The 11,117-nt window shown below is 48.3% G+C and overlaps 2 protein-coding genes across 5 annotated transcripts; one reads left to right on the top strand and one right to left on the bottom strand.

Moving 5' to 3' along the window:
• Positions 1–1,578: 1,578 nt before the first annotated feature.
• On the bottom strand, positions 1,579–4,061 carry SMIM7 (small integral membrane protein 7). 2 transcript variants are annotated; one of them, XM_057385143.1, is made up of 5 exons: positions 3,783–3,862; positions 3,360–3,401; positions 3,137–3,189; positions 2,408–2,498; positions 1,579–2,020 (listed from the first exon to the last, which is right to left on the bottom strand). In XM_057385143.1, exons 1-5 carry the CDS (start codon positions 3,806–3,808, stop codon positions 2,005–2,007), a joined length of 228 nt encoding a protein of 75 aa, XP_057241126.1. In that variant the 5' UTR covers positions 3,809–3,862; the 3' UTR covers positions 1,579–2,004. The 2 variants fall into 2 exon arrangements, with proteins under 2 accessions (XP_057241126.1, XP_057241124.1); XM_057385141.1 differs by lacking the exons at positions 1,579–2,020; positions 3,360–3,401 and having other exon boundaries at positions 2,487–2,498; positions 3,783–4,061.
• Positions 4,060–10,557, top strand: TMEM38A (transmembrane protein 38A). 3 transcript variants are annotated; one of them, XM_057385139.1, is made up of 7 exons: positions 4,120–4,183; positions 5,688–5,766; positions 6,164–6,320; positions 7,270–7,454; positions 7,953–8,040; positions 8,151–8,268; positions 8,527–10,557. In XM_057385139.1, the coding sequence occupies exons 3-7, from the start codon at positions 6,175–6,177 to the stop codon at positions 8,752–8,754; spliced, it is 765 nt and encodes a 254-aa protein (XP_057241122.1). In that variant the 5' UTR covers positions 4,120–4,183; positions 5,688–5,766; positions 6,164–6,174; the 3' UTR covers positions 8,755–10,557. The 3 variants fall into 3 exon arrangements, with proteins under 3 accessions (XP_057241121.1, XP_057241122.1, XP_057241123.1); XM_057385140.1 differs by having other exon boundaries at positions 5,688–5,772; XM_057385138.1 differs by lacking the exon at positions 5,688–5,766 and having other exon boundaries at positions 4,060–4,183.
• Positions 10,558–11,117: the final 560 nt, after the last annotated feature.

The raw sequence follows: 11,117 nt of genomic DNA, 5'->3' as shown, positions 1-11,117 counted from the left end.
ACCGGGACCTCCGGGGGACACCGGGAGCTCCGCGGGGAACGGGGAGAACGGGGGAATCAGAGGGAGAGCGGCCATGCTGGGGGAATTGGAGGAGAAGGGGTCGCCGTGAGGGGGACACGGGGAGCGGGGCGATGCTGCCCGTGAGGGGGCAGTTGGGGCAGCGGCCGCCCCGGACCCACCCGTTCCTATGGGGACCCCCCCCGTTCCTATGGGGACCCCCCTGCCCGGCCCCGGGGCCTGGAGGAACCGAGCGCCGTGCGCGGAGAGAAATAAATAATGTGGATAAATAACGGGAATAAACCCGCTGTGGGCGCCAGGAAAGGGACTCGGGCCGTGTAGGTGTGAGGGGTGGCCYGGACCCCTGAGCGAGGTCAGCCCGGCATTTAAACGTCTCAAAGAATTTCAAAGCAGCCCAAAATTAACTTGTGATCTCATCATTTTAAAGCAGCTGCTTCGAAGCTGAATCACAACTTTTATTCGTTTGCACAACTGGAGTCTTGTGAGGACAGAACGGAGCCACACGGTCTGTGCAGGGTGATAAAACTGTTTGAATTCCCTTCAGCAGTGGAGMTTCCTCCTCCTCTGTTCCCTGAGAAAGTGCTGTCGGCTCTGCACAGGGTCATAATTTTTCCGAGGAATAATCAAACCCACTGAGCCCAAAGATGCCACATCCACCCTTCTCTTCACACTCAATTTAATGAAGATTAGGCACAAAATGTTTTCCAAGAACTGAACTGGTTCAATCGCTGTGTTGTGTTTTATGCCCTGACAAGACAGCACACTTTTTTTTTTTAATTCTAAAGAATCAGAAAAGGGTTAAAACATAAATTACAGACAGTTATGTTTAAATTTAACCAAAGATTGCACATTATTTCTGGACAGCTCAAGCCACATTTGAAACAGCCTGCCTGTACATTTTTCTAGGTTCATTACAGCCAGGCATCCTCCCTCAAATGACCCTTCCCCTGTCATGTTTCATTAATGTGAAAACTTCAGTTCAAGCAAGAGGGTGACTCAAGTCAAATGCTGCCCAACACTTGCACCTCACTACCAGATAAAATTCAAAAYATTCCCTAAATCTGGATCTTGGAATCATTTAAATGAGGCCTCTTTTTCCTCAACAGCTAAAGAAGCCCCCCTAACAGTTTACAGTTTGATTTAAAAGATACTCAGCACTCTCTTAAATCAYCTTGGTGATTCTGGGCAAAAACTGTTGGTCAGGGAGGCCAACTTAATATAAATAACACAAGATTGCAAGATTATTTACAATTTCCCAAAAGATACCCATACAGAATCAATTTCTCCTGCAACAGAATGAACATGGCATCAAATATGTATTTTACCCTTAAACAGAACAACTTTATTCAACCAAATCCAAGATTATTCCCAAATAATCCCTTAACATTGGCTTAGAGAAATATTTTTGCCATTTCTCCCCATTCAAAATCCCTTACATATTGCTTAGAGAAAAAAAAAACAAAAAAAAAAACCACCTCTTTGAAATATTAATTTAAAAAGCTTTTTCTTCTGGAAAAACAGGGAGAAGGTGAAAATGGCTTTTTTTTTTTTTWYTTTTYTACTYCTYCAACAAAACAAATGGAATAGTGAGACGTTACAAGAACACTCTGCTCAACTTTTATACAAAACTGAGAACTGAGGAGTGTGGCTTGCAGGTGACCTGGACAGRGGTGACACGAGCTGGCACAGCCAGAGCTGGCCCTGGCAATGCAGAGGTTTAAAATTCAGGATTGCAGCTCCAATTCTCCCCTGTTCCCCTCACTTTGAGCTTAGAAAACCARGTTAAAGTTCTCTTTCAGTGAAGTTGAGATAATTTGTGTGAAAGTTGTGGCCCAAAGCCCTGGCAGAGAAGGAATCTGGAGGGGACRAGCGTGTCCTGACCCTCCATGAGCCTGGGGCTGCAGTTGGAAAGCATCAGAATCTTTTACTTCTAGAAAAGTTTTGTTCCCAGCCAAAAGTCTCCTCCAAGGTGTCCATGAGTAGATTTCAAGATCCAAATAACCTGAGGGATACAACAGAAAAACAGCAGGTGAGAAATAGTCACAGTCACACCAGTGCARGGCTGATCTAATCTGATTATTTAAGTGGGTTTCCACCCTTCCAAAATGAAAAATGTCTCAAGATTTAAACCCGGGTGATGTTTGATTTGAGCAACCCCCACCAAGCACGGCTCTGCCTGAGGCTGAATGATTCAGGTGCTGGCACAGGTGGTTTTCATGCACTACAGGTGCCCACATTAGAAAAAACCCATGACATCAAACTGTATTTGAAAATTGAAATAAAGAAGTGAAAAAMSAWTWWKRAAAAAAARAGTGGGAGAGAAAGAGATGTGAAAAGTGATGCATGTGCAAGAAAAATGCCAATATATGACTTTCTCAGGGTTACTTACACAATCATGCAGAACATCATGAAGACATTCCATAAGGCAATGAAGATTCGAAAATACCTGAGGCTCAGCAAGAACTCTCTGATATTGTCACCTACAAATCAAGAGGAGAAGCCTTCAATATGAAAAACACACCCAACAAGTCACATTTTCAACGCTGCCTGAAAAACAGAAGCAACTYCGACAGGAAAAAGAAAACCACATCAAAAAACCACAATGAAAAGTTCAGACTGAAATTTGACGTTGTGTGGGTGAACAGTGAATGCTCTGTTCAGTGCAACCCTGTAAGGACACATGGCAAAATAACCAATAAACCATAAAAAGGGGTCACACTACAAAAAAAAAAAAAGGAAGACCAGCTGTAGTTCAAAGGCTTCCTGTGATTTTTAACCAGCAAAGGAAGCAACACTGGTATATCCACGTGGAAATGGCAGTCAGGGAGTGAGCAGAGCATTACCTCTGCAGCAGAGGTAGCTACAATCAAAAATATTGAAAGCAATGTGCTTTTTGTGTGTGTGTGTTTGTGCATTTCTTCTCATTTGAGTTTGAAAACGAAGATGTTCRGAACATTTCAGTTTACAAATAAACCAGTTATTCCAGCCCCAGACTGGTTCACATCCRACAAAAAGGGGTGGAAAACTGTTTTGGATTTCCTGCAGAAAAGCCCGTTCCTGTGCATGTCCAGGCGGCCCAAGGCAGGSCTGTGCCCGGCTCCCCTGTCCCCTCCGTTACCGGTCGTGGGTTCCCTCGGCTCCTCTCCGAATCCTTCCGTGTCCCTCCTCCTCCTGCGGGCAGAGGGGTCGTGTCAGGCAGATGAAACACAAAAAAAACAAAAACAAAAACAAAAAAAAACACAAAACAAAAACAAACAAACAAACAAACAAAAAAAAACCAAACAAAAAAAAAAACACCTCCCCGTCCCCCGCCCTCCCTCTCTCCCTCCCCGTTCGCTCACAGCCTGAAGTTGAGCACGGCACCGGCGTTCACCAGCAGCGTCCTGCGGGAGAGACGGGGAAACGGGGATGGGGAGGAGGCCGGGGATGGAGAGGGGGACGGGGAAAAGGGACGGGAACGAGGAAAGGGGGAGGGGAAAGGGAGTGAGGACGGGGTAGGGGGTTAGGGATGGAGAAAGGGGTTGGGGAAGGGGTCAGAGACGGTGAAGGGGACATAGACGGGGAAAGAAATGGGGAAGGGGAGGGTGGACGGATAGGAAAGCGGGTCGGAGAGGGGGAAGGGAGATGGACGGGGGAARGGGRTCGKGACAGGGGAGACAGTAAGAGGGACRGGRAAGGGGACGAGAAGGGGGACAAGAACAGGGTCAGGCACAGCCGGGCCAAGCTGACCCGGCCTAGCCGCCCCCGGTCCCCAGCCCCGGTACCCGCAGAGCAGCAGGTCCCCGATCATGGCTCCGGCGGCGGCTCCGCGGGCCVAGGGGAAGCGGAAGGGGCGGGCGCTGCCCGCAGCGGCGGCGCCTGCGCTCCCCGGGGCTGCTCCGGCACCGGCGGCGGCTCCGCGCCCGGACACCGCGGGCAGCGAGCGGCCCCGGCCCGGGCAGCGCCGGCCGCAGCTCCCGCAGCTCCGGGACGGGCCTGCGGAGCCGGGGCGGGAGCYGGGAATCGAGAAGCGGGAGCTGAGAGCCGGGATCCGGGGCCGCCATGGATCTGGCGGAGGCGCTGCCCCTCGGGGAGCTGGCGGCCGCTTTCGCCGCGCTGCCCGTGTTCCCGCTGTTCGACACSGCCTATTTCATCATCTCCGTCCTCTACCTCAAGTATGAGCCCGGTGAGTGCGGCCCTTGGCCCGGGTGGGGGGCACGGGAGGAGCTCCGGGAGCGGCACGGAGCCCGCATTGCCCCGCACCAACAGGTTCTGCCACCTGCCCGTCCCCTTCCTCTGCCTCCTGKCACCGGCGGTGGCACAGCTCCCACCCCTGTGTCTAAATATAAAGCAGAAAAACCCCTGCGAACCCGTGACTCTGATTTTGGAAAATAATCTCGGATTTTGTTTAAGATTGCATTCCGGCCTCATTGAGGTATTTTAAGTTCGGTCACTTGGCTGCCGCCCCAGGATTGAGAGTTGCGTTTCTGGCCCGGTCCCTTGCCTTGAATATTTTTGTAGCAGTACCTTCCTCCTGTTTACACACAAAAAGGCTGGAAGTAAAACCTTGGTTTTTCCCACCCTCTGGACCATGCCCCGAGCTGATCTCAGGCACCATAACTGACCTTGCTTTGTTTGTTCTCTTGGGCTTATCTTGCACAGATCGATAGAACTGCACCTTGGCTTTCACCTTCTGCCTTGCCACAGCCTGGCTGCACCTCGGTCTATCCCAAAACCCACTTTTTCTCTGTGTTTTTGACAATGTGTACCCTCCTCGTGCTCTGTTTTGAGTGGTTTCACTGTAGCTGCTCAGGGACTGAGGATAAAACCAACCCCGAGCTCGGGAATGATTTTCAAACCCCGTCTATGTGCGACCTCCGTGCYGTACAACCCGCAYRCTGTTCCACTGAAATTCCTGTAAAYAATKCTGCRTTTTCCAGCCCCGATCACTCCCAGCTGCCTTCTAGCACAAAGCCCTGAATGGAACAGTTAACAGGCAGCCCTCACAAAAATAACTTTTAAATATATGCAAGCCCAGGAATCCACTTGGGGCTGGGTAAGGCCGGGGTGTRCTTTTCCCCAGGTTCCTACACTGCTCCCATCCCACAATCATGTCAGGACAGAACTGTCCTGTTTCCTCCTTGGAGACAGCATGGCTTGCTGGAGCCAAGGAAAAACAAGTGTTGCTAAATTTAAGCCTCCAGCTAAACCTCAGACTCCTATAGAACCAGTTTCGTGTCTCGGCTGTTGCAGCTGTCCTGCTGCCGCTGTGTTTTCAGCTGGTTCAAATGTCCCCGAGGGTGGAAGAGCCTGGGYACTCAGGGCTTTGGCTCCTGCTGGTTCCCTTATTGCTGGATAAGGTGGACCAGGTAATCATGTTGACATGATATTTTTARCATTTTCTCACTTTGGCTGCTCACTGAACAGAGTTTTGTATCTGAAACGCTGCACAAAGGATTCTGGAGCAGTTTAAGGTGATGAAAGAATCTCACAGACTTGGTGTTATTGGGAAGTTTCAATAAAAAAGTACAAAGGTATATTAAATTAGCTACAGAAATTTAAAAAAAAACACTATAGCAGGTTGTGGGAGGAGACCACCAAGTATTTCCAGTCTAGTACAGGAGTGGGGAAGAGCCCTCAAATCCTCTTCTCTCAAATAAAGATTAAGAATTCCTGTTCTATTTTTACAGGTTATCTTATGAATGAAAGAGCTGAACAGATTGTTCATGAATTCTAGAGGGCACCTAGGTTGAAGCAGTGGAGAGAATGGTACCAGTATGCATTTTATTTTTAGACTGTAAAAAAACCTTTGATTTCAAGGAAAAAAAACCTGTTCTTTCTGATAGCAGCAAATAAAGGAGAGAAACTCTCAGCCAGTTCATAAACTTCTGATGGCTCTGTTCACATGAAACCTTCTGGGTGGGTCTGCAGGCTGTGATCCTTTCTTGACCATCTYTGGTGCTTGTTTGGGCTCCACACTTTGGTGTTTTGGTTTACAAATGTTTTCCTTTGCGTTACTTGTAGGACACTTGCCTCATGTCTTTCTTAGCGGGTCTTGAAGTTTCTGTTTAATTTATAAATCCATTTTCTCTCTGAGGCTGGACTTGATGGCCTCAAGTGTCCCTTCCCACACTGGTGACTCTGTGATTCCCAATTTGCTTCACAGGAGCCGTGGAGATGTCCCGCAAGAGCCCTTTTGCCTCGTGGCTCTGTGCCATGCTGCACTGCTTTGGGAGCTACATCCTGGCTGATCTGCTGCTGGGAGAGGCACCCATCGGCCACTTCAGCCACAACTCCAGTGTCATCCTGGCCACGGCGGTGTGGTGAGTGCCCTGCAGCCCTCCTGATGTGCCAGGGAGTTGTGACATAGCTCTGATCCTGCTTGGATTAGTGAGGGGAGCAGAGGTGGGCTGAGGTTGTCTTGGAGGCTTTTGCATTCCTGGCTYTGGTTGCCAGTTTTTCTGACCGGTTGCCTAATGCTGTGATTATCTGGGCTGGAGCACTGCTATTCATAGCAGCCACTGCTGAGCCAGGGCCAAACCACAGGAGCAGCAGCACCCACTGATCCCACACTGAGAGGGACAGGAGTGGCACATCCTGAACATTTGGGGGCAGTTTATTCATGATAATGGCAAAATGTGCCAAATTAACCTTTAACTTCCTCGGTGTGTTGTTGGTTTAGGTGCTTTAACATGGCAGAATGAGCATTGTAGGGAAAGATTTGGAATGAAATTTTCATTATTTTTYAGAGTAAATCCCTCAGCTACCTRGTTTTCTATACTTGAGAAAATAAAKATAYTCTTTCAAGGCTKAAAARCATGGCAGCTTTCTGKACAAAGKAGTATTTGAAATCTGTCCTCTGTAATATCATATATAGCTTCTTCAGTATGAGCAGATGCTTCTGGACCATACAAGACAGAAACTTCCAAAAAATTCTGAATTAAAATGATTGGGTGTTATTCAAGATGGAGTGTTAGTAGTGAGGGCTCTCTGAGTTGTTGCTGTAGAGAAACTTTGTTGCATGCTGGTTTCCCTTTAGAATTAACTATGAAATTAAGATTTTTTTTTTGTTTGTGTGTTTGTTTGGGTTTGTTGTTGGTTTTGGGTGTTTGGGGGTGTTTTTTCTTATTTTTTTTGTGGCTTTTTGTGGTTTTTTGGTTTTTTTTGGTTTTATTTTCTCTTTTCTTTCACCGCCACCTGCCATAACTCAGTCTACCACACCACCCCTCTCTGCACATCCCAGCCCAGAGCAAACCTATCCTCTTTTTCCAGGTACTTGATATTCTTCTGCCCCATGAACCTCTTCTACAAGTGTGTCAGCTTCCTGCCTGTGAAGCTCATCTTYGTGGCCATGAAGGAGGTGGTGCGAGTGCGCAAGATCGCCGCGGGCGTGCACCACGCCCACCACCTCTACCACCAYGGCTGGTTCATCATGATGGCCACGGGATGGGTCAAAGGTGACACCTGAGATGCTCCAGAGGCTGCAGGAGGGGCTGGGATGGTCTGGGAGAAACAGCAGGGAGGGGATATGGGGCAGGGAAGGGGATATGGGGCAGGTCGCTGTTTCCCACCACGCGGGTGTTGGTGCAGAATGCTTGAAGAGCTGGAGGCAGGAATTCTTTATTCTTTCTCCTGTCTCTGACCTCACTCTCTGTGGTTTTTCAGAGGGTTCTGTCAGGGTTGGAACAGTCCAGTTTTCCTTTAGTTTGTGTTTGGAACGAGCACTTGTGCATCAAGAGCATCAAAAGCGCTTTCCCTGCATCAGGAACTGCTTGGTAGAAAGTCAGGAAGCGTTTGTCCTGCTCTGTTGTTTTAGGCTCACTTTTAAATCTGGGGAGAATGTCAAGAACTCTCTGTCTCCCTTTCCCCCCAATTCTTTTCCTGTTCTCCCTTGGGGGTCCAGAGCTCTCTGCTGTGGCAGTTCCAGCTCTCTGACAGGTTTCTGTGTCTCACAGGTTCTGGTGTGGCCCTACTGTCCAACTTYGAGCAGCTGCTGCGTGGGGTCTGGAAGCCAGAAACCAATGAAATTCTACATATGTCCTTGTAAGTCCTCAGCCCGGAAATTCCCACTCAGGCCATGAATGAAATGTAAAGGACTAGTCAGGGCTGGGTGCAAACCTTCCAGAAAAACTCTTTTTTTTTTTCTCTTGCAGCCCCACAAAGGCCAGTCTGTATGGCACAGTCCTCTTCACCCTACAGCAGACTCACTGGCTCCCCATCTCTGAAGCCAACCTCATCTTCTTTTTCACCATGTTCATGATAGTTTGCAAGGTGAGTTTACAGCAGAGAACGGGTGCAGACCCAAACTGGGGGTGTTCACCTTCCTGAGCCGCTGCAGAATTCCCTGACTGTAGGRTCTGCTCAGGAAATTCAGGGCTGAATTCTCCATCATTCTGCATTTCCATTGTTCTCCACGGAATTCTCCCACCTTTGAGCCTTGAGTCATGTAGCAGCAGGGACTTTTCCTGGGGTCTGTGTGATCTTTTCCTTGCTCTGTGTGATCTCTGAGTGCTCCCTGTTGCCTGGCAGGTTTTCATGACGGCCACTCACTCCCACGCCTCACCTTTTGCTCCACTGGAAAACCTCGTSTGCCCAGTGCTCTTTGGCTCCGTGGCCAGTGGGCACCAGAGCCACCACCACGACCACCACGGGGCCTCCCAYGAGGTTTCCCACCCTCCTCCTCCTCCTCCTCCTGCCAAGTCCAAAGAGGAGCTGAACGAAGGCACGAGGAAACGGAAGGCGAAAAAAGCCGAATAAAAAAAGCATCGGCGCAGAAAATAGGCCAAGAATCTTCCAGAGCTGAGTCTCAAAGCCACCTGTGACCTCCTTTATGCTCCAGTCCTTCTCTCTCAGYCTCCAGAGGAGAGGTGGAAGCCAGGACACTGCCAGGCGGGTCCCTGAATTTCGTTTTTGCTCTCTGTGTTGCTGCTTGCTTCTCGGTCTCTGCCTCTCTATTCTGATCAGATTTTCAGGGATTTGTAGGTTTGTGCCAGGGTGGTAAGTGGCTGCCCGTTCCCCAGCTGTCAGCAAACCTGATGCAGCATTTTCAATTGATGTCAAATCTTCCACTGTGTTTATTTATGAGTGAGGGCAATGGTTTGTGCTCCYGCAAATCTTTTGAAGTTCCTTTTGAGTTTTCACTGACCTTTTTGGTGTCTGCCAAAACAGCAAACTGTTGAGACACAATCAATGTGGAAATCAGGTTTCACATTCAAGGAAATTCAATGAGCCTGATCTGATTTTTCCCAGCTCACACACCTGCCATATCTCCAAATAATGTGACATTCTATATGCAATAAGGACATGGCCTTTGGCCCAGCCCAACCCTTTTCCCCTCCCCTCAGCTCCCTCTCATTCTAACAGGACGTTGTTCTTTGCTTAACCAAGTCAGTGTTTGCAAGAGCTCTGAAGCTGTGAAGTGCTCCCAGTGCCATATTCTGGCACTGTCACCATCCCAGACTCTGTGTGGCATTGCTGCACGTTGTTAGTGTGTCCCACCCCAAAGCTGATCCTACTGAACCAGGGGAGAAGCATGGCTCTGGTTTGTTTGTAACCCCGTGGGATACAAGCAGAGTGTGTKTGAGTGTAAGTATTTATTATTATTTATTTATAATTGCCAAGGCACCTAAGCCATGAACCCCAATCTGGCTTTTTTATTTAACATTGCAATTTGTAATTCTGGCCCTGGCCCTGGTTTGGGCCTGCAGTGATCCTGGTGTGCTGAACACTCCCTGGGTGTAGAAAACACCCTTTCCTATATTCTTAAATTAAGATAGAAAGGCTGAAGCAGTGTATTTCACACCAGCTGATGAAAAACCACTTTAAAGGACTAATAAACCACTGAAAATACTGATTACCTTCTGTAGGGCCCCTCGGGCCACACTGCTGGGCTGTGAGTGCAGCTTGTGCCCGGTGAGTGAGGAACCTGAGCTGCCTTGATGGCTCAGGAGGGCTCTGCCAGCTCACTGGTGCTCTGCTTAGTGAACACTGGCTTTTAGAGTAGGTCAAAGCTGTTCCTAGAACTGATTTTATGATTAAAAACAGCATCACCCAAGGGCTGGGATCACCCCAGTGACCATGGTACGTGGAGGGATGCAGCACTGGGCTCCCTCAGCAGCATTTTCCATCCCTTTGCTGTTGTTTCCATTCCAGCTGGGAATAGAAACAGGATTTAAGAAAAGCGAGGGGGTTTGTGTGTGTGTGTCCCTGTTCAAAATTGTAATTGATGGTTAATTAAAGATAAAGAGCTGTCCTCGTGGACAAGCAGAGGAAAGCCAGGAGGAAAGGTCAGATGATCTGTGGGCTTGGGGTTTGACAGTGCCTTAATTTTGTGAGTTTCCCTCCCCTTCAGTAGAAAATTCTGCCTGGAATTTTCCAGAATTGCAGTAGGAATTCTGCCTGGCAGCTCTGCTGTCTGCTCCTGCAGATTCTGCTCTACTGGAACCTGATGTACCCCGAGCATGCACGAGACTCTAAATAAATGTTTCACGAGGTGTCTGATCCAAGGGGAATTTCGTTTTATAAAAGCTGTCAACAAATAAAAATCGTGAAGTGACTCTGCCCAGTGGCACCTGAGGAAATCTGTGGTTTTTTCACCCTTCCCAGCCCCAGGAACTGGTGACAAAATTATTCTGGTTGGAGAGAGAAATCAGACTTCATGCCCTACAGCAGTGCCTGAACGTGTCATAAATGGAAATAAGGGAGTAAAATATGTTTGTGGTGTTGTCCTCTGAGCAGATTTCCTGAGATTTCAGGGAAGGAAAGAAGGAAATTGATTCCTTTAGTGTTTATAGCCATTTTCTCTATTTTTCCTTTTGTCACCTACAAGGGAGAAGGGCATTCACCTGGGACTGGTAAAYATACACACACACATACAGCCACTCACACAATTCCAGCGTGTTTATGTGGAATATCAGCACTTAAAACTGGAAAAAAACCCAAATGCTCTGCTCTTGAGTGAATATTTAGCATGGTCCCATAACTGCTGCTCTGTTCCCAAAGTATAGAGCCCATGCTCTTCAAACTGAGTCAAATCACAGCTTCTAACCAAGAAGAGACAGGAGAAATATTCCAAGGGAGTGGAAATTTGAGCTCTGTGCACCTTCAGGAATGGGATTAGT

The sequence above is a fragment of the Malurus melanocephalus genome, unplaced genomic scaffold (genome assembly GCF_030028575.1).
Source record: "Malurus melanocephalus ecotype Western Australia unplaced genomic scaffold, MMel_1.1 scaffold_793, whole genome shotgun sequence".
NCBI lineage: Eukaryota > Metazoa > Chordata > Aves > Passeriformes > Maluridae > Malurus > Malurus melanocephalus.
Note: the sequence above shows the minus strand (reverse complement) of the source record. Positions and strands in the feature narration are given on the sequence as shown.